The sequence below is a fragment of the Dipodomys spectabilis genome, unplaced genomic scaffold (genome assembly GCF_019054845.1).
Source record: "Dipodomys spectabilis isolate Male_0828 unplaced genomic scaffold, ASM1905484v1 ptg000197l, whole genome shotgun sequence".
NCBI lineage: Eukaryota > Metazoa > Chordata > Mammalia > Rodentia > Heteromyidae > Dipodomys > Dipodomys spectabilis.
The window spans coordinates 16,269,758-16,292,208 of record NW_024870874.1 but is presented as its reverse complement, the minus strand read 5'-3'; the positions used below and the strand labels follow the sequence as shown (position 1 = coordinate 16,292,208).

The 22,451-nt window shown below is 42.0% G+C and overlaps 1 protein-coding gene and 1 non-coding gene across 9 annotated transcripts in view; both read right to left on the bottom strand.

Annotated features, from left to right (window-relative positions):
• Nrf1 (nuclear respiratory factor 1) overlaps nt 1–22,451 on the bottom strand; it is a 125,993-nt gene that overhangs the window by 12,145 nt on the left and 91,397 nt on the right. Inside the window, exons 12-13 of one of the 8 annotated variants that reach the window (XM_042695968.1) lie at nt 5,695–5,750; nt 4,164–4,497 (exon numbers count right to left, since the gene is read on the bottom strand). The exons of 6 other annotated variants lie outside the window; for them this stretch is intronic. In XM_042695968.1, coding sequence (XP_042551902.1) covers nt 4,414–4,497; nt 5,695–5,750 — 140 coding nt within the window. In that variant the 3' untranslated portion in view covers nt 4,164–4,413. Of the gene's footprint in view, nt 1–4,163; nt 4,498–5,694; nt 5,751–22,451 lie in introns of those variants that run through there. One more of the 8 variants, XM_042695969.1, reaches the window with a different exon arrangement.
• On the bottom strand, nt 4,366–4,472 carry LOC122121898. Its single transcript, XR_006150051.1, has one exon. It is a non-coding gene; the product is annotated as a U6 spliceosomal RNA (small nuclear RNA).

Below are 22,451 nucleotides of genomic sequence, written 5' to 3'. Positions count from 1 at the left end.
TGTACAATAATGTCCAGTGCACTCATAAATAATCAATCCAGGCTGAAACGCTACTCAATATTAAGCATGTCAAAAATATGACCAAGAGGTTGAGGGCTTAGCTCTGTGTTAAAGTGCTTATCTAGTACATGCAAGGCCTGAGTTCAACCTCTAGCACTACAGAAAAATGTATATATGATCAGAGATAGTATATGTCATCACTGTGACAAATCTCTCAATTCCTCCAGAAAGTAGCAGGACAAACATGAGCTAAGTAGAACCCAGGGCTGCAGGCTGGTCAGCTGTACCATGGCCTGCCCTCCCCCACCCCACAAGATAGGCCAGGGCACATGGCTGGTGGAAGAATGGGCCTTTCATTTGCCTTTCTAGCTGGGAAACCTTTGGGAATTGTTGTTTGCTGTAACTGAATCTTTCACCCCAAAGGCCTTCCAAGTTGGCCATGGAAATATCTTTAGTTGGGAGAAAAATATTGATGGTTGTGAGAGGAAAAATAGAGAGCTGAACAAAAAACACAACAGTTGGTGCTTTAAGAAATAACTCTTAAAACCCAAAGCAAAATTGATGGTGTAATGGTTTCTGTAGTTTATTGAGATAAAAGCCAATTATATATGTCAGGAAAACTCCAGCTTTGTTGGGGAACCAATGAAGTCCATGGATGGAAAGGATAATAAAGAAGGAATAAATGGCAGTCTTGGGCTTGGGCGCTGTCCCTGCGTTCTTCAGCTCAAGGCGAGCGCTCTACCACTAAAGCCACAGCACCACTTCCGGTTTTCTAGTGGTTTATTGGAGATAAGAGTCTCACGGACTTTCCTGCCCAGGCTGGCTTTGAACTGTGATCCTCAGATCTCAGCCTGAGGAGCTAGGATTACAGGTATGAGCCACTGGCACCCAGCTTAAATGCGCAGATTATATTATATATAACTCATCAAGTTTTTATTTAGGGTAGTGATGGACAATGCTGGAGTTTAAACTCAGTGTCTTACACTTTCTAGGCATGTGTTCTATCACCAAATCATGTCCCTAGCCCTTTTTAGTTAGCTATTTTTGAGATAAGATCTAGCTTCCTGCTTACGTACACATCTAGACTGACCCTCCTATTTTCTTATTATGTTTTTATGGTGACAGGTCATGCCTAGTCTCTTTGGTTAAGATTGACTCTTGTAGACTTTTCTGTTCTGGCTGACCTGGAATTGCAATCCTCCCAATTTTAGCCTACATGGCATCAGTGCCTCATTTTTTACTTGTCAGGTAGTTATAGCTTTTTCTAAGGGTAATAGGAAGGAGGGAAGTCCTTTTTAAAAAAAAAAAAAAATCATTTTTTTTAGTACTGGTCCTGGGGTTTGAACTCAGGGCCTGGGTACTGTCCCCGAGCATTTTCGCTCTAGATAGCACTCTGTCATTTGAGCCACACTCCATTTCTGGCTTTTTGGTGGTTAACAGGAGATAGGAGTCTCACGGACTTTGCTTCTTAGACTGGCTTTGAAACACAATCCTCAGATCTCAGCCTCCTGAGTAGCTAGGATTATAGGTGAGCCATTGGCATCCAGCTCTTTATTTTATTTTTTTAAATTTAAAAATCTTTGTCTCAGAGGTTTTATCTTTGTTGCTGTTGTTATTAATGTACTTGTAATGTACTATGTGCTTTTTTTTTTCCTCTGGAATGTTCTTCACCCACGGTATGACCTCTGTCTCCACTATATTTGATTCTGGAGCCCTGTACTTTGTATATACATTTTTCTAATTTGGGGAGGGGAAGGGAAATAACAAAAAGCTGAAATAGAATAAAGGTTGACCCAATGTAATAGTGAGATGTACAAGACACTATGTTGAAAACTTTACAACTTTGGGGGGAGGGAGAGAGGAGTTTGGGAGGTGGGAAGGGAAGGGAGGGTAGGGGAAAAACAAAGGGGCGAGTAACAATGCTCTATAGGAAATGTACTATTACCTTACTCATGTAACTGTAACCCCTCTGTACAGTATCCTTACAATAAAAAAAAATAAAAATTTTTATATCTCTGATAGAAGGGATGACATTATCAGGATGCATTGTCCTCATAACCTGACTTCTAGAATGGAAGCCCCATTTTACAATCACTTAGTAAAAATATTATATTAAAATAAAATTTCCCACTTGCAAGCTTGGAAAAGTATTTACATCAGTAGCTGATGTCTAAGGAAAGCAAGTGTGATATGAAGAAAACTAGGCATATTGGTAGAAAGTGGAAAAAGATAGGAAATCAGATAAGAAAGCTAACTCAGTAGGCAGGTGGCAAATAGAGGTGGTAGCCTAAATATGGTTCAGATGGGAAGAAGAGAGATGTAGAGCAAAAAGGAGATGATAGGTCATGAAAAGTCCATTTCATGCCAGAATGCAAGTCCAGGTAACTCTTAGGATAGTAAGACAAAGCTGGGCACCGGAGCCTCATGCATAATCCTAGCTACTGAGGAGGCTGGGATCTGAGGATCGCAGTTCAAAGCCAACCCAGGCAGGAAAGTTGGTGAGACTCATCTCCAATTAACCACCAGCAAACTGGAAGTGGTGCGTGGTTCAAGTGGTAGAGTGCTAGCCTTGAGCTGAAGAGCTGAGGGACAGCACCCAGGCCAAGAGTTCAAGCCCCACGACTGATCCCCCCCCCCCAAAAAAAAGGGGGGGGAGAAAGATAAAGCATTTCTCTTCTTGTACTTCTGAGTCATGATACCAAGGGAAACCAAGTTTCCCTTCTTGCCAATTTCAAGGCATACTTAGAAAAGCCACTTCCTATAATAATGTTCCTGGCAGTGACTCTGTCTGGTTGGGGCAGGCCCATTCCTATCCTTTGCCTGATTTTTGCAGACCACCATGAAACTCCTCAAGCTAAATGTTTTTGTGAGTGTGGGGCTTGTCCCTGAGCCTCTTTGGGCTCAAGGGTGCTCTCTACAACTTGAGCCACAGGACCACTTCTGGCCTTTTCTGAGTAGTTTATTGGAGATAAGAGTCTCACAGACTGGACTTTTCTTTTTTCTTTTTGTCAGTTGTGGGACTTGAACTCTGGGCCTGGGCTCTGTCCCTCAGCTCTTCAGCTCAAGGCTAGCACTGTACCACTTGAACCAAAGAGCCACTTGCGGCTTTTTCTGCTTATGTGGTGTTGAGGAATCAAACCCAGGGCCTCATGCATGCAAGGCAAGCGCTCTACCATTGAGCCACCTTCCCAGCCTAGGACTGGATTTTTCTGACTGGCTGGCTTTAAATTTAAACCATGATCCTCAGACCTCAGCATCCTGAGTATCTAGGATTATAGGCATAAGCCACTGACACCCAGAAAGCCAAATGTCAAAACAGAATGCATTTTGTTTTTGCTACCAGTCCTGGAGCGGAGCATTTTTTTTGCTCAAGGCAAGTGTTCTACCACTGGAACCACAGTACCACTTCCAGTTTTCTGGTGATTAATTGGAGATAAGAGTCTCGCAGACTTTCCTACCTGGGCTGGCTTTGAACTGCAATCCTCAGATCTCAGCCTTCTGAGTAGCTAGGATTACAGGCATGAGCCACTGGTACCCGGCTATTTTTGGGGGGTGGGAATGGGGAAGGGCATTTAATTGGAAATAAGAGTCTAACAGAAGTTCCTGTCGAGGCTGGCTTCAAACTACAATCTTCAGATCTTAGCCTCCTGAGTTGGTAAGGCATTTTACTGTTGTAAATGTGTCTCAAAACACATTCTGGAGATAGAACTTCTTGGTATCCTCTTGAATTACTGGAGATGCTCAGGAACATTATGAAATCAAGAGATGTGTGCTTCAGGATTCAGAACTACTGGAGACTGAGCTCTCAGTGTGGGGCTGAGCTAGCTCACCTGGCCAGGAAGGCTTTCACAGAAAGCAACAGGGGACAGGCACTGCCAATAAAGCCTGTGGAATACCGTGGACTCTGAAGACACCTGATCCAAGTGCACAGAGATGTCAGGTAAATTCCCAGAATGACACTCGAGGTTTTCAAAAGCCCATAGAACAGTGAGCATATACAGTTGACAAGACCCATTACTTTCAAATAGGAAGTGAGTGTAGATGATGCAGAGCTCACAAGCCACAGAGCTGTTGGAGGGTCTGCAGTAGTGAAATGCAAGAATGAGTAGTGGCAGGTCCATGCAAGGGTTAACCAGACTCAGGGACAGAGATTTCTGATACCGTGATTTTCAAACACTTTATTATGGGAAGTTTCAAATAGGCACAAAAGGAGCAAGAATGGTACCAGGAACTTGCCTGTGCCTGCCACCAAACCGTGCTCCTCCATCTGAGAGCACAGACAAGATTGGGAAGGAAGCTTCCAAAGATACACTCTTGCTTTTTCAGCTTCTTACTTTATATAATTGCTCTCAGAATCCTATTTTTAAAAATATGGAATGCTCCATGAATTTGCATGTCATCCTTGCTCAGGGGCTATGTTCGTCTTCTTGATATCATTTCAGTTTTAGTGTATGTGCTGCTGAAGCTTACACTGCATAATCTTGTAGAGCAGCATTTCTCAAAAGATGGACACTCTCAAATCTTTCTTTCTTCTTCTTCTTTTTTTTTTTTTTGGGTCAGTTGCGGGCTTGAACTCTGGGCCTGGGCACTGTCCCTCAGCTCTTCAGCTCAAGGCTAGCGCTCTACCACTTGAGCCACAGCGCCAGTTCCAGTTTTCTGGTGGTTTATTGGAGATAAGAATTTCACAGCCTTTCCTGCCTGGGCTGGCTTTGAACCTCGATCCTCGGGTCTCAGCCTTCTGAGTAGCTAAAATACAGGCGTGAGCTACCGGTGCCTGACTACTCTCTAACCTTTCTAAGAACACATGAAGGGTAGGATTACATTGCTACAGATAGTAAGATACCTGAAGAAGGCAGACTGTGAAGGGGAAATAAACAGATAGTTATGGAGTTTGATAGTCACACAGAAAAAAAAAAATCTATCTCAGTGAGTCTTCATTCCCCATCTCCCCTCCAAACCAGTCAATTTTCTTAGGCATTAATTCTCAGGGTTGAAAAGATTCAGCAGTGCCTGAGATACTCCTCCCCCCTCCCCTGAAAGCCAGGGTAACAATGTTATGGTCAGGAGTACACAATGCAGAGGCTCATGTATGGGCCCTTCTTTGGTGGTATCTGAATGACTGTTCATGCCTGAGTTTCTTGTAAGAAAGGAAGTAGCTGAAAAGCAGGTAAGCTGCCAGCACTGTGCTAACTCCAGCGATGTTTGCTTTCTTCACACTGATGTGCTTGCTGTAATACCAGTAGTAAGCTTTTTGAAATGCTCCAATGGTGCCGTAAGGAGTAAAAGCTCACATCAATGTCCAGCTTAGCAGCTCCCCTAGTCCAGCGTCCATGAGATTTTTCTCCTTCACTGGTTTGACTGATGCCATGTTGGAGTCCTGGTGTTGGCTGAGCCCAGTAACTTCATCTTGATCAAGTATTCAGTCCCCCTTTCTTATCTGAACTGTACTTGACATAGGCAAATAGTTACTGGGATAAGTTCTTTATAAAAGAATCCCAGCTAATCAATAAAAAAAGGAGTAATCACACTAGAAATAACCAACTATCAATGGTTACGAAAGCTATTTGGTGACCAGATGATGGGGGCTGCATCGGCGGGAATCACATCATACATGCAGGAAACAGAGCCTGGAATGGCCGCCTCGGAGTAACTCCACCCTCAGCTGCTTCCTTCTCTCCCCAAAGATGAACCCACCTGCAAACTTCTTGCCAGGATCCACTTGCAACCTCCATAGTCTGCCATAAACAGGCCTGACAAGAACACAGAACTGTTAAGAAGCACTGGGCAAGACGGGTCACTAGAACCTGCTGCGTCTCTGTAGCTCCCCACATATCCCAGGCATATATCTCTGATGTCCACCTATGAGCATTTTACAAACCCTTCAGTGCACATGCCAGCTTACTGTGTGCTAAGGGTGAATTTTTTTTTGTTTCTCTTTAACTCTCTCCTAACTGGTACTTACAATGTGATTTTCTTGTAGCAGCTTTACCTTCCTAATTATGTCTTTCTTAAGCTAATATGAAAACTAATTTGTATTTCCTAAGTACTTAGCAGCTGGAGGAGATAGTTGAGGCTTACACTAGCTTGCTTAGAGGAACTGTTCAAGGATTAGAAATGTGTCACAAGTAATCTGCATGAAGGATAATCTGTATATGACAACTAAGAGTTGGTTATATCTGTATTTATAAAACCCACAGGCTATTCCTGTCTCTTAGGGTTATTATAAGCCTAAGCAACGTTACAATTACAGGATTCACACATTCTTTCTTGGCCCCCAATTCACATGGTCTCTTGTCAGCCAGAGGCTGTTTAATGAGAAAAGAACTGTCTAGTCTATTCCAATAGAAACGCTGAGAAGGCCAAGAGGGCTAGCTGGAAACAGATATTCCTAAAATTAAATGTTTCCCTTACTTGTTTTCATTCACTAGTTTTTTGAAAGAGGGATAAACAGGGAAAGGACATGATATTCTTTTTTTTTTGGGGGGGGGGGGGGGTCCGGTCATGGGCCTGAACTCTGGGCCTGGGCGCTGTCCCTCAGCTCTTCAGCTCAAGGCTAGCACTCTATCTCTTGAGCCACAGCACCATTTCCGGCTTTTTTTTTTCTTCTGCTTATGTGGTGCTAAGGAATCGAACTCAGGCCTCATGCATGCAAGGCAAGCGCTCTACCACTGAGCCACCTTCCCCAGGACATGATATTCTTGGGAGAAAAATATGGATACAAAAGGATTAAGAATATAATCTAGGCAACATGGCTGCAAGGAACTGTTCCAGAAGTATTCAGGCAAAATTTTTCATCAATACTGAAATAGAAACTCCAAGGCTTCCTGAAGTAGTCATGACACTTGCGGAGGTTCAATCAGCGATGTGCAGTTGCCTCCCTGCGACAAGGGCCAAGTCAACAGTGTGTGTGGCTAGCATGGTGGCTACAGCAGCTAGTGTGATTGAGAAACAAAACCTTTAGTTTTATGTGATTTCAATTAATTTAAGTTTAAATCACTAGACTATAGCTCAAAAACCTTTCTAGAACTTCCACAGTGCTAACTCTACATCATAAATGTACAATGTGCGTGTGTGCATGCAGGAGAGAGAGAGAGAGAGAGAGAGAGAGAGAGAGAGAGAGAGAGAGTGTGTGTGTGTGTGTGTGTGTGTGTGTGATGCACATAGTTTAACACTGCTATGAAATATCTTTGGTGGAAACTCAATATGAAACCAGATGCTTTGTAGTTGCCTGTAATATTTCCTGGGCATTTCCCTTATTTATAACATAGGTTCTTTCCTTTTCTGCTCTACTCTATTAACTTATTTCAATGATCTCTAGCTCCATAGGCCATCTATGAGTAAATGTATTAGCATTTAAGAAGAATCACTGTAGAAGTATATTATAGTGCTTTGAGAGGTACAGCGAGATGGGGCTGTGCAAAGTCAGAAAGATTGCTGGATGACTCTTTACGGAGCCAATCTGATAGCAAGGCTTTTGTAGTTTTGCTCCGAACGGTGTCTCAGTTTCCATATTTAGGCCCCCTTCAATGATTCTCAGACTCAAATACTGGCTTAAAACAGCAAAGATTTTTTTGTGTTTTTTTTTTTTTTCTTTAAATCAATTTCACTTCAAAAACTCATTAGGCTCTGAAAAATCTCTAAATTGGGGCTCTTCTAATAATGAAGATTTGGTGTAATTATAATGTCACAGGCAATTGTGCTGACAGAAGAAAACCAACATGACTCCTTGCTGGGCCTTTGCTCTGCTTCTGACTAACGGGAGGAGAAAAGAGGCTTTGTCAGGAGCAGATGTGCAGTGGGAGGCCCCGGGAAAGCAGATCTGCTGAATGAAGCAGGTGCCACTCAGGCATTTACCTCACTGACTCCAACCATAACCTCCCCTTCATTTGATATCCTGCTTCTGCCAGGCTGCTACTGGATTGTGCACATTTGCTCTTTCTTAAGCAAATGGTAGAGCTGAGCACAGGGAAGTGAATCCCTGTATTTACATGAGTAACCTGAGAGCCTCAGGGCCCCAAACCATCCAGGCTGCGATGTGCAAGCTATTAGAGTTAATAACAGTGTGCTGACATTCCTTCAAAATCCTAATAGAAGCATAAATAAAAAGTGGAAAGTCCCCTTTATGCAAAAACTTTAAATTCTTCATTCTGTAAGAATTTGTCCTGTTGGGATGTTCTGACTCTTGTGTGAACAGTTACTATTGGACCTTTAACAGGCTCACTTAAAACCTTCTTTTTCTTCCATCTACTAAATAGAACTTGCCCAGAATGGCTTTGGATTTGGAATCCAAAAAAAAAAAAAAAAAAAAAAATCCCTTTGCAGAATATTGCCTTTAATGACAGACACTGAAGTTCTACTTTGATTACAAGGTGGTGGAATTATCTAAGAGACTCGGAGATCAGATGGCCTAAGGGGAAGGCACCTTGGCTTTGAGAACAGTGGGGTGGAAGGATCGTGGTCAGTGGTGTCCATCTGTTAGTTGGAAGGGACATTCTGGAAATCTCTTCAGGAGTCCTGACCTCAGTCCTCTTCTGCCTAGAATGTGCCTGGCTCAGGTTGGTGCCTATTTCATAGAATGTTTCCCTAAGCTGAGAAGAGCTGTCATATCACAAGAGTAAATGAAGGTATGTCAAAGCTTGGTAATGTGGTAATTTCCATTCTGGCCTTAGAAGAGCCAAATGGAGGCATCAAGCCTTCTATGCAGATAGCCCCTAAAAGCTGTGTCTCAGATAGATACTCAGAAGAGAGATTAAGGGCTAGTGGCTTAATTTTAGTCCTATAGACTTTAAATCTTCAATAGCAGAGCCTATATTAGCAATTCCTGGTACACAAATAATGACAAATAAGGCCTCACTAATATATAAAGACAGGGAGGATAACACATCTCTGAAAGGAGAAAGCTAGCTAAACCCACACTGCAGGACAAGAGACAAAAACTGAAGAACCCTGCCAGTAGGACCCTTCCAGTTACAGGGCTACGTCTGAGAAGTGATAGAAAAGGCCAGATAAGGGGCTAGGAAGGTGGCTCAGTGGTAGAGTGCTTGCCTTGCATGCATGAGGCCCTGGGTTCGATTTCCCAGCACCACATAAGCAAAAAGAAAAAAAAAGCGGGAAGTGGCGCTATGGGTCAAGTGGTAGAGTGCTAGCCTTGAGCTGAAGAGCTGAGGAACAGTGCCCAGGCCCAGAGTTCAGGCCCCACGACTGGACCCCCCCCCCCCAAAAAAAAAAGAAAGGCCAGATAATTCTAGAGAAGTAAACTTCAGTATGTCTGGGGAACATTTCACGTCCACCACAGGTTTCCTCAAATAGAGACTCACAGTGTGATGTTCACTAACTCTTCCCCTAAGTAAGGCATAGGTCCTGAGAATATATTTCAGAAATGCCCTTTCTTTTTTTTTTTCTTTTTGCTGTTTGTGGGGCCTGAACTCTGGGCCTGGGCGCTGTCCCTCAGCTCTTCAACTCAAAGCTAGCACTCTACCACTTGAGCCACACCGCCACTTCCTGCTTTTTCTGCTTATGTGGTACTGAGGAATTGAACCCAGGGCCTCATGCACACAAGGCAAGCACTCTACCACTGAGCCACCTTCCCAGTCCCCTGTTTCTTTTGTTTTTGTGTTGACCTCATGCTTTTATTTGGCTTGCTGGCTCATGGCTGGCACTCTCCATGCTTCCAGTCTGGCATTTATTTTGCTGGTTAATTGAAGACAGTCTCAAGGACTTTTTTTTTTTGGGGTCTGGTCGTGGGGCCTGAACTCTGGGCCTGGGCACTGTCCCTCAGCTCTTCAGCTCAAGGCTAGTGCTCTACCACTCTTCAGCCACAGCGCCTCTTTTTGCTTATGTGGCGCTGGGGAATCGAACCCAGGGCCTCAGGCATGCAAGGCAAGCGCTCTACCACTGAGCCACCTTTCCAGCCCAGTCTCAAGGACTTTTTCTGCCCTGATTGGCTTTGAACTGTGATCTGTCTCCTGAATAGCTAGGATTACAGGTATGAGCCACCCACCAGGCTAGAATTTTTAATAATGATAATGGAAGGAACCAACAGAAATAATAGTAGTGAAGGTAGACAGCAGTTATGGCATGCTTAGCTTCCCAGGCCCTAAAGACTAGCACCAAATCTGCCTCCCAGTTATGGCCACCATGACACCTTGCTGGATGGAAGAGACTTGGTGGGGAGGGTAGGAAAATTTCCACTTCTGAGAGCTCTTCTGGAAGGCACTTTAGACTTCAGGAAGTTATTAAAGGAGGAAAGAAGGACAAGCTTCAGCAGTGACAAATTACCACGGAGCTGCCTCTTTCTTCCTTCAGTGCCATGAGATGGTAGAGAACTGTACAGCTCTTTGGGTATTCCAGATTTGAGAGCCCTTCACACAGCTTCAGCAGCTGTGTTTCACTGTGAAATCTGAAATTCATCCAAGAGCAAAGTTTCCTTTCAGCTTTGTGACCCACCAGACTTTAGATAATTTAATCTTTTGGTGGTTGCTATAAATCTATTAGGGCATCTGGCTACAGATACCTTTACTTATAAAAAAAGAAACTTGCACTTGTGTGGAGTAAGTGGGAAAATGCAAGTGGCCTGCACCATGAATAAATACACTAAGAAGTGGGTCTAGGTGTCGCCACTACCTCCTGCCTCAGGTTTTCTAGCTCAGGGCTCTTGCAGTGTATAAAAATAGGACAGTTCTTACAAGCCTCCTGCCCGGCTGTTCACTGGCTGCGGATTACTGCAGTCACATGGGTGGCTTCTTTTTTTTTTTTTTGGTAATGCAAAGCCATGCTGTCTATGAGCTGAGAAGGTCACTAGGAGACAAAGCTCATGAAGGACTCATGTGGTTGCCTGCCCGCCTTGCGTATGAAGGGGGCACAACCTGCTCGAAATAAATCACAGTATTTTTGCTATAGCTATTAATCAACACTATCCAAAAGAACTTTCTGCAAAGATGGTAATCTCCTCGCTGTGCAATCCACTATAGAAACCACTAGGCACATGTGCCTATTTAAACATGAATACATTATAATGAAATAACACCTCAGATCGTATGTACCTGCTCACAATTTCAAAAATGATTAATGTGACTGAATGACTTTACATTGTTTAATTTAATTTACCTACATTTGAATCCAAATAGCCACAAGTAGTTCATGGCTACTATACTGACAGCTGCATGCAGTTCTATTTATACATTCTCCTAAGCTCAAGCAATACTCCCAATTCAGCTTTCCAAGTAGAAGGGACTACAGGTGTGTGCACACTTTTTTTTTTTTAATGTGGTACTGGGGTTTGAGTCCAGAGCTTCACTCTTATTTGGCAGGCACTCTGCTACTGAATCATACTTCTAGCCCTTTTCACAGTTATTTATTTAATTTATTATACAGTCCTGAACAGACTTGAACTCAGGGCTTGGGCACTGTCCCTGAGCTTCTTTTGTTCAAGGCTAGTACTCTAACACTTAAGTAATAGCTCTACTTCTGGCTTTTTGGTGGTTAACTGGAGATAAAAGTCTTATGCACATTCCTGTCCAGCTGGCTTTGAACCATAATCCTCAGATCTCAGCCTCCTGAGTAGCTAGTATTACAGGCGTGAGCCACCGGTGCCTGGCCATATTTTTGCCCTATTTTTGAAATATGGTCTTGTTCTTTGCCTAGATCTGTTTCAAACCACAATCCTCCTATTATTTTATGCTTTTCATCATAGCTGGATGATAGAGGTATAACACCATGCCCAGCTTCCTTCATTGAGGAGTTCTCACCAAGAACCATTATTCTTCCGATCACAGCCTCCTCCAAAGCTGACAGACATGACCAGATACTGATTGTGAAGGGGAGTGGGAGGGGGGGTTCCTTACAACTCACTCAGTCTTCCAAGTAGCTAAGTTTATAAGTATGACTACAATACCTGGTTTACACCAGATTTTGACAGTGTGTTTTGTGTTTTAGATCTTAGGTATTTGTCTCTAAGATTTACCATTACTTTTCAACTTCTAAAGTGGGTAAAATAAAGCCATTGTTTCCTAAAGTAACCTTACAAAATAGTCACCATATCAAGTGGCAGTTTAAACTAGAAGAATAATGAAAACCATAATTTTTACTTGTTTTATACCTTGTTTACTTCCCAGATGGCAAGAGGCCGTGAAGGGGAAAGAAGAGAGCCACACTGGACAGAGAAAAGAGCACTGGAGATGAGGGTTGGGTTGCCAGTTTCACCATTAATTTGCTAACAGAACCTGGCCAACCACAGCTCTAGCTGCTTTTGTACAACAAGTCTCGTGAGGTATGTTCCATCCATTACTGGGGAATGTAGAAAGATGAAGATATAGTGAGGTCATTTGCAAGGGGAAGACTGAGGTGGCAGTAAGTTAAAAAAAATAAATTAGCAGAAAAAGAAAGGAAAAAGATAAAGCTCTTCACTGGTTACCCTCAGTGCTTAGAGTCAGGCAAAGATATAGAGCAAAACAGAAATAGCTTTTTTTCTAGTAAGACATCTACCAATGTGTTTCTAGAATAAAAACTATTCATTTTAAGAGAAAAGTTGACTCAAATGGGGAAAACCCAGTGAGCAAATAAAGCCTATTTCCTGAGCCACAGAGGTCACCAAGCATCACATCGTCCCCAGGCTGCTGCAATACAATGCTGAGTTCCCTTGGCAGCAGCTGGTTCTGGGCTTAGCTTGAATAGCTTCAAGAAGTTCTGTACATCTAACTTGTGTGTGTGTGTGTGTGTGTGTGTGTGTGTGTCTTAAACTCAGGGCCTAGGCACTGACCCTGAGCTAATTTGTTCAAGGCTAGTGCTCTACCTCTTGAACCACAACTCCACTCCTGGCCTTTTTTTTTTTTTTTTGTAGTTAATTGGAGATAAAAAGTCTCATGGAAGTGGCGCTGCGGCTCAAGTGGTAGAGTGCTCACCTTGAGCTGAAGAGCTGAGGGACAGTGCCTAGGCCCAGAGTTCAAGCCCCATGACTGACCAAAAAAAAAAAAAAAAGCGTATCTGGAAAAAGTCTCATGGGACTTTCCTGCCTAATCTGGCTCTGAAATGCAATCCTTAAATCTCAGCCTTCTGAGTAGCTAGGACTACAGGCGTGAGCTACCAGAGCCCAGCCTACATCTTACTTCTTAATAGAAGCAACCTTTTAGATAAGTCACTATGCCCTCTTTTACCTCCATTTAAACAAGGCCCATGTTCCAAATGAGGTAGCTGAATTACAAAGGAATCTTAAATCTTCTTGCTTCTTCTTGCAGAATAGGTAATGTTTATACTTGGTCTGACTGAGACCATCTTAGTGTTTTCATTTCCTTTCATGTCACCACAAACAGGAGAGTGGCCTAAAAGCCCACAGCTTTGAGAACCTTCATAGCATAGAACTCAGGACTGTGTGCTTAAGGCCTCGAGACAACAACTTGACTATGCAAATGCACTTTTAGGGCTGTTATATTTTATGATGATTGAAAGTATACTCAATTTGATGTATTTATTTAAATTTTAATTAAAATACCAACACAAAAAGTGATTTAGTGACAAATAGGATAACAAGCCAGTAACCTTTGTATATTTCTTTAATAATACTTAGCTCTCCATTGACTTTCTTTTTGGCTGGCACAAGGATTTAAATTCAGTTTCACACTTGCTTGCTCAGCTGTACTCTACCACTTTTGAGTCATATCTCCAATCTAGCCTTTTCTGGTTATTTTATTTTATTTTGTCGGGCGTGGGGTTTCAACTCTGGGCTTGGGTGCTATCCCTATGCTCTTCAGCTCAAGGCAAGTGCTCTACCGCTGGAGCCACAGTGCCACTTCCAGTTTTCTGGTGGTTAATTGGAGATAAGTCTCATGGACTTTCCTGCCCGGGCTGGCTTTGAACTATGATCCTCAGATCTCAGCCTCCTGAGTAGCTAGGATTACAGGTACCCAGCTTCTGGTTATTTTAGAGATGGGAGTCTTATAGATTTTTCTGGGGTGGCTTTAAACCTCAGTCCTCTAGATCTCAGTCTCCTGAGTAGATAAGATTATTGTTGTGAGATACCAGCACCCAGTTCCTTATTTTTCAAAAAAGATTTTGGCATTACTAGGGTTTGAACTGAGGGCCTATGCAAGTACTGTGAACTCTGTACAACTTGACCTACTATGAAGGATGATGGAGATGAAATTTTCACTATTAATGAGAATTTCCTGTTTACAATGTGTCTATGTGCCCGAGCCCTTGAAGAAATCATCTTGTTTAATGCTCATCACCTTATTATTAGTATAGAACTATCATTATCCTAGTTTTATAGCTAAGGCCTATTAGTGAGTTTAACATGCTTGTCTATGACCACAAAGGCTTACTAATGGTACAGAATTAGAATACCCAGCTCCTCTAGGCCTTCCCCATCCTATCCCAGATCCTACAGAACTAAATGATGCACTACATTTCTCCCTTAGTGCTGGGGATCAAATCCAGAACCTGGCACACACAAAGTACATGTTCTATCATTGAAAGATTTCCCCAGCTTTCTGAACCACTTTTTTTTTTTGGTTCTATCATGGGGCCTGAAATCTGGGCCTGGGCCTTGTCCCTCAGGTCTTCAGCTCAAGGCTAGAGCTCTACCACTTGAGCCACAGCGCCACTTCTGGCTTTTTTGTTTTTGCTTATGTGGTGCTGAGGAATCGAACCTAGGGCCTCATGCATGCAAGGCAAGCGCTCTACCACTGAGCCACCTTCCCAGCTCTCTGTACCACTTTTTATGGCAGAGTTGTTCATCTGCTTTTGTTGAGGGGCTCTGATCTAGTTCACATCTGATTGAAGGTTTAGATCCCAGATGGGCTCAATTCTTTACAGACAGGACTAGGAGCCATCCTGTCTCACTTGGGAGGCTTCATAGGAATAGACTACATGTTCCAATCTCTCCTGTGAGTGTCCCACCCAAGAATTCTGCTTCTTCCTTCATTTAAAATTTTATTTATTATTATTATTATTATTTTTGGTCAGTCGTGGGGCTTGAACTCTGGGCTTGGGCACTGTCCCTGCGCTCTTCAGCTCAAGGTAAGCACTCTACCGCTTGAGCCACAGTTCCATTTGCAGCTTTTTGGTGATTAATTGAAGATAAGAGTCTCAGAGACTTTCCTGCCTGGGCTGGCTCTCTGAATGAATGGCAACCTTTAGATCTCAGCCTACTGTAGAGTAGTTAGTTATGAGCCACCAGGACATGGCTTCTGCTCTCTTCTTTGAACCTCATGTTTGTTCTGATCCATCTTCTATTACTCCTCTTTCTAAAAAGATTTTTCTCCCTGTGTGTGCAAGTGTTACAGTGCTAGTATTGAAATCATTGTCTCCCATATGCTAGGCAAGTGCTCTAACAGTCTTAAAAGATTATGTGTGCACATGTGTTTCAGACACGATCCCACTATGTAGTTCAGACTAGCCTCTAACTTGTTTTGTAGCTAGAGTTGACCTTGAATTCACAATCCTCCTGCATTGGCCTCCCAAATGCTGGAATCACAGGTATGTACCTCTACACCTGGTTCAAAAGACCCATTTCTAGCGGGGCACCGGTGGCTCACGCCTGTAATCCTAGCTACTTGGGAGGCTGAGATCTAAGGATTGTGGTTCAAAGCTAGCTTGGGAAGATAAGTCCGTGGGGCTTGAAATCAGCCTGGGCGCTATGCCTGAGCTCTTCAGCTCAAGGCTAGCTCTCTACCACTTGAGACTTGAGCCAGTTTTCTGGTGGTTTACTGGAGATTAAGAGTCTCATGGACTTTCCTGCCTGGTTTTGAACTGCAGTCCTCATATCTCAGCTTCCTGGCTAGCTAGGATTACAGGTATAAGCCATTGGCGCCCGGCTAAACACCAAAGAATTCTGCTTCTTCCTTCACTTAAAAAAAAATTATTTATTTATTTACAAAGTATTCTATTTAGATAAGTTTAGATGAAATTCAATTGGGGAAACATACCTATTTTTTAGTTTTAATATTCTGTTTTTGGCTGGTCCTGAGGTTTGAACTCTGGGCCTGCGTGCTGTCCCTGAGCTTCTTTTGTTCAAGGCTAGTGTTCAACCACTTGAGCTACGGCGCTGCTTCCAGCTTTTTTGGGGTAATTTATTAGAGATAGATAGGAGTCTCATGTACTTTTCTGTCTGATCTGGCTTTGAACTGTGATCTTCAGATCTTAGCCTCCTGGGTAGCTAGGATTATAGGCATGAGCCACTGGCACCTAGCCCCTTAGTACTCTACCACGACTTCCACTTCTAGCTTTTTTGGTGGTTAATTAGAAAGAAGAGTCTCATGGACTTTGTTATAGTTGGCTTTGAACCACAATCCTCAGATCTCAGCCTCCTGAGTAGTTAGTATTTGAGGCGTGAGCCACCAGTTCCCAGCTTTTTTTTGGTATGTTTTTTATTGTAAAAATGCTGTGCAGAGGGGTTACAGTTACATGAGCATGGTAATGAGTACATTTCTTATTCAGCATTGTTGTTTCCTCCTCCTGGCTTATTTTTAAAAAACTTAAGTAAGTGCAATGAAAAACAAAGGGAGAATGTGAAAGCATGTTTGCATGAGGAAGAAAGGAAATTAAGATGTGCATTCATTCTGCAGTACAGCAAGCCTGTGCGGGCAATTTTATATTGAAAGGCTTAAGGAAGAGCCTCAGCAGAAGCCTGCTGCCAGAGTCAGGCCTAAGCAAAGTGAGCCCTCCTGCCCTGCAGATAAATGCCAAGACTGCTCTTTCTGTAAGTGTAGTGTTAATGCCTTGTCATCAGCTTTAATTTTTAAACAGCCCTCCCATCTATTTCCCTTCATTCAGAGCATGAAGACAGAAGGTTAAGACCCCAGGTCTTGACCAGGACAGCAGGTAGTACTGCTAAAAGGTTGTGGGAATGAAGAGTAGACATAAGGTTTTATTTCTCCAAATGAACTTCAAAATTAGTGTAAAGCTAACTCTTCCAAAAAACCCTTTGGAATTTTAAGTTACTTTTTTCTCCCTCCAAATTAAAAAAACAAACAAACCAAAACCAAAAACAGGCCTTTCAATAACTACTAGTATGCCACGAGAAAATACTATGGTACAAAGAACTGGGGACACAGAAAAAGGGAGGCCGGGCGTGGTGGTGCTCACCGGTGGTTCCAGCTATGTATGGGGGAAGCCAAAGTAGGAGGGTTGCAGTTCAAGTCAGTCCCAGCATAAATAAAGCAAGAGCCTACACTGAAAATAACTAAGGCAAAAAAGGTTGGAGGTGTAATCAAATGGCAGAGCATCTGCTTAGCAAGCACCGGGCCCTAAATTCAATCCTCAACACTGTCCATACATACATATATAAAAGGACATATTTATATCTTGCTTCCTAATGCTATACACTCAAATAAATTTCAGACATTTTACAAGATTCAAAATAAAAAAAATTAAGAACATGTTAGAAAATAGTTAAGATACTTATCTAATTTTAAGCATAGAAAAGATTTATTAAATGTAAAAACAGGCCAGGCACCACTGGCTTACAACTATAATCTTAGCTACTCAGAAGGCCAAGATTTTTGAGGGTCATGGTTCAAAGCCATCCAGGGCAGAAGTCTGTGAGAATTTATCTCCAATTAACTACCAGAAACCGGAAGTGGCACTATGGCACAAAGTGATATGAGCGAAAGAGCTCAGGGATACAGCCTAGTCCCTGAGTTGAAGCCCCATGACTGACAAAACAAAGAGCAAAACCCATAAAAGTAGCCTACTGTATGGTGGTTCATGCCTATAACCCCAGCAATTGAGAGGATAAAGCCGGAGTACCATGAGTTTGAGACTCTCTCAAAATAAAATAAACTGAAAAAACAGAAACTCCATGAAAATAAAAACAAAAGAGAAATCATTAGGGAAATACAAAAGTAACAGAAGAAATGATAAACTCTGAAAAACTATTTGCAACATGTAAAATAAAGGCTGTTTTTAACATAGACAGGGATTTTCTAGATTATAAGATGGTGGCATACATATACTCAGCACTGGAAAGGCAAAAGCAGGAGGATCGAGAGTTTGAGGTCAACCTGTGCTACAGATTCAGAGCCTATTCTCAAAACAAAACAAAAACCCAGAAAGCCAAAAGAGAAATATATAGACTCCCAACAATAACAACAAAAAATAGGCAAGAAAAATATAAATGTAGATAAAACATGAAAGAAGTGAAAATATTTTTCGCTAACATAAAAGATGCAAATTAAGTAAGATACAGCTTATTACCTACTCTAAAATAGGCAAAAATACTGCAGTTGTGCTTGTGGTGAGGCAGGAGGCAGGCCAACAGCACTGAGAGAGCTGGAAGCAAGCAGAGGAGACACATAACCAAAGGTGGGGCAAGCCTTTGCACAAAGATTAGCAGAGATTTTTTTGTTTTTGTTTTTTGGGTCCGGTTGTGGGGCCTGAGCTCTGGGCCTGGGCGCTGTCCCTCAGCAATTCAGCTCAAGGCTAGCACTCTACCACTTGAGCCACAGCGCCACTTCCAGCTTTTTTCTTTTTGCTTATGTGGTGTTGAGGAATCAAACCCAGGGTCCCATGCATGCAAGGCAAGCGCTCTACCACTGAGCCACCTTCCCAGCCCCTAGCAGAGATTTTTTTATTGTAAAAATTCCTAGTAATCTAAATTATCAACAATAGATTGACCAATTATGGACAAGATGATAATTTATCACCAAGCACTTTTTTTTCTTTTACCAAGCATTTAAATAATCTTTAAAAAATGACTTAATGACAGGAAAATGGTTGTGACCGTTGAAAACAAATTACAAAACAGTACTGATGAAACAACTGTATTTAGGTTGAAAACATTTTTTATGAATAGGGGAAAAAAAGCCAGATTAAAATATAACTTAAACATCAACATGCTGTTGGTAGAGTTATGGATGATTTTTGCCATCGAGACAAAAAGCCCATTTTTTTTTTTTTTGGGTCTAGTCCTGAGGCCTGAACTCAGGGCCTGGGCGCTGTCCCTCGGCTTTTCGGCTCAAGGCTAGCGCTCTACCGCTTGAGCCACAGCGCCGCTTCCGACTTTTTTTTCTTTTTTGCTTATGTGGTGCTGAGGAATCGAACCCAGGGCCTCATGCATGCAAGGCAAGTGCTCTACTACTGAGCCACCTTCCCAGCCCTAGCCCATGATTTTTATAATCAGGATATAGAAGCCCAGAACAATTGCAGTCTTTGTCCCTTCTTTGTTCTTATAGAATCATCAGAAAGAGCACCAGCTAGTTTAGAAAATGTTGAGGTTTTCTCAGGAGCTCTGCAAGAGGTTTGATTACTTATGAACTTCAGTTACTATACTGCTCTGCCCTCTCTTGTTTTTAAGAAGCAAACAAAGCTGTGTGAATTTGCAATAAGATCTCAAACATAAGAGCAGAGGCTGAGGTAGCCAAGTGTCAATATAACTCTTATCTTTCATTATTTTTGTTGCAGAATAGAAAGCAAGATAAAAGGCAGATTAACCCTCTCTCTTCTAAAAGTGCCTATGTTTGCTGGTCCTAGAAGCTAAGAGTCCTGGGAGCACAGGGTACCTGGGGCCCACAGAGACAGATTGGTAGAGTACAGGGAAATGAATGGGCTAAAGTGCCTTTTTTTTTTTTTGGTGCTGAAACTGGGGTATGAACTCAGGGCCTCGTGCCCGGCATTTTCCTGGTTAACTGGAGATAGATGGAGTTTTGTAGACTTTTCTGCTTGGGCTGGCTTCCAACTTCAATCCTCCAGGTCTCAGCCTCTTGCGTAGATTACAGGCTTGAGCCACTGGTGCCCAGCTCATGACTTCGTATATTAAGGTATCTTAGGAACTTATTGGTTGTCTTTCCCAGCCACTGGCAATTCTATCTCCTTCTCAATGAAAAGGTACCTATGAAAATTTAAAATTTGCTTCAATTTATTTATTTATTTAGATTTTTTTTTAATGGTCAGTTGTGGGGCCTGAACTCTGGGCCTGGGCACTGTCCCTCAGCTCTTCAGCTCAAGGCTAGCGCTCTACCACTTGAGCCACAGCGCCACTTCTGGCTTTTTCTGCTTATGTGGTGCTGAGGAATCGAATCCAGGGCCTCATGCATGCAAGGCAGGCACTCTACCGCTGAGCCACCTTCCCAGCACCCTTGCTTCAATTTAAAGATTAGACCAAAAACAAAAACAAAAACAAATCAGACCAGATTGAACCATGTGACTCAATTTTAAGAGACCAAAGACTCATTTTCCTCTATTGAAAAAATAGAGAACATAAAATGAAATATAGTAATTTTAGTGCTTGAACAGTTCCTTTAGTGTTGGGATGGGGTTAATGATCAGAAAGAAGGAATATCTGCAGGCTCAGGACTTCCTTGGTGACTCTGAATTTAAACTTTTGCCACATAGATCATTATCTTTTTCTTTCTTTTTTGTTTGTGGGGCTTGAACTCTGGGCCTGTGTGCTGTCCCTCAGCTCAAGGCTAATAGTGTTCAACCACTTAAGCCACAGCACCACTTCTGGTTTTCTGGTGATTAACTGAAGATAAGAGTCTTAGGGACTTTCCTGCCTGGGATGGCTTTGAACTTTGATACTCAGATCTCATTCTCCTGAGTAGCTAGGATTACAGGCCTGAACCACTGGCACCCAGCTATTATCTTTAATACTATCCTACAAGATATTACCTTATACCCAACTTGCTATCATATTCCATCAAACTCAACACATACTTTTCTTCTATCCCTACTAGCTCTGTCCCATAAACTGTTTGAGGCCCGAATCGCATTAAAAATGCACCTAGAAAAGTCAATCTGCTAGCTGGCTCTGGAATCTGTGATTCATTTTTTTCTCAGAGGGATAAAAGTTAGTTCTACATCTATAATTAGGATCAGGCTCCGCCATCTTTTGATTCTTCCTCATAATAAATTCATTCTGATTTAAAAAGGCAAGAAAAAAAAAGGTAAATTTGTGCTTGCTTCAGCAACACATAGAAGACAACTAAAACAGAAAAAGTCAAGGAAGATGAGCACTGTTTTATGCAAGGATATCATGCAAATCTGTGAAGTGTTCCATTAAAAAAAAAAAGTAAACTTGATTTACTGGCAGATACCATAAGTGTGTCATTGCTGAAGTGACAAAGCTGAGCAATGTGTCAGAATCTGAAAGAATGAGAAAAGATCCCTTTACAATCTATCCAGAAACCATATAGGCTGGATAAATGTGGAAAAATGTAATTCTAGTCCAAAAGTAAGTCTTATAGGACTTGGATGAAAGGTCAAAGCACAGAAGAACTATCAGAATTATTTTGGATTATTTCCATTATCACTCATTCTTTGGATTCCTACGGCAGATAAAATGATTGGTCTCTGTGTAAAATTTGCTGGGATAGGCAAAAACTATTTTGATTTGTATTTGATTTGATACAGACAAGCTACAATGAGAAAGGGCTAAGTCCAGCTTGAGTTCAGCAAGCATCAGCAGACACAAACAGGATGGCCTGCTTTGGAAGAACTGTATTTTGTTGTTGTTTGTTTTATTTTTGAGAAAGCATCTTGCTATGCTGTCCAGATGGATCATCAGCTTGAGTAATTCTCAGCCTCCTTAGTAACTGACACTATACACACATGCTACTATGCTTAGCTGGAACCATGGCTTTCAGAATGCAGATCTGAATTTTCTCATCACAAATGCAGGCAACAACATGAAGATTACTTGCAGAGGGATTGCTATCAGTAATCAATAGTAGTGGGTGTGGTCCATCTTTACTCTATGACAAAATAGGTCAAGAATATCCTTAGATTTGCCTGGAAATTTATCCTTTGGAACAGGTAAGGTTGGGGAGGAACTTGGATTATAAAATTGTCAGTTCTCTCCCACACAGGTCAAGTCTATTATAATCAGTAACAAAGTCTTCTACTGAATACCCCAAGAGCAACTGCACTTGAATAGAATGCAACAAGGCTAGATTGCCTACCTTTTATTCACACTTGATTAGGACTCAGATGAGGAAGAGAAAAGATGAGCAAGTAGGGGTAAGATTCTTTCCTTAGGGGTAAGCAAATAGAGGTAAAACTTTCCTTAATTCCATCTATGGTCCAGTTTAACCTAACATACATGGCTGTAAGATTTCTTTTATCCAGCAGCATTCCTGTTAAATCAGCCCTATCTCCATTTAAGTTAGTTCACGAAAGCACCACTCATCCAGAAAAAGCAGTCTGTAGTTGCAGTTCTGGATTTTAAGGGTGGGTGGGAGTAGGAGTTCCTTCAGGAAAGAGGTTCTCTAAAGCCATAATGGTTCTGTATTTCCTACATTATTCTTCCCTCCTCCCATGTTCAAAGGTGGACACAGAAAGATACAATTTGGTTCTTAGGGAATGACCATAAAAAAAAGGTACTACTTCTTTCCAACACTTAATGTCATTAAGGAGATTTCTTTCTAAATGAAAGTATGCTATTTACCTATCTGCCTCTTTCCAAGACTTTTAAAAAACAATTTTTCCCAAACCTGCTTCATTATACATATAGACATTTCAAA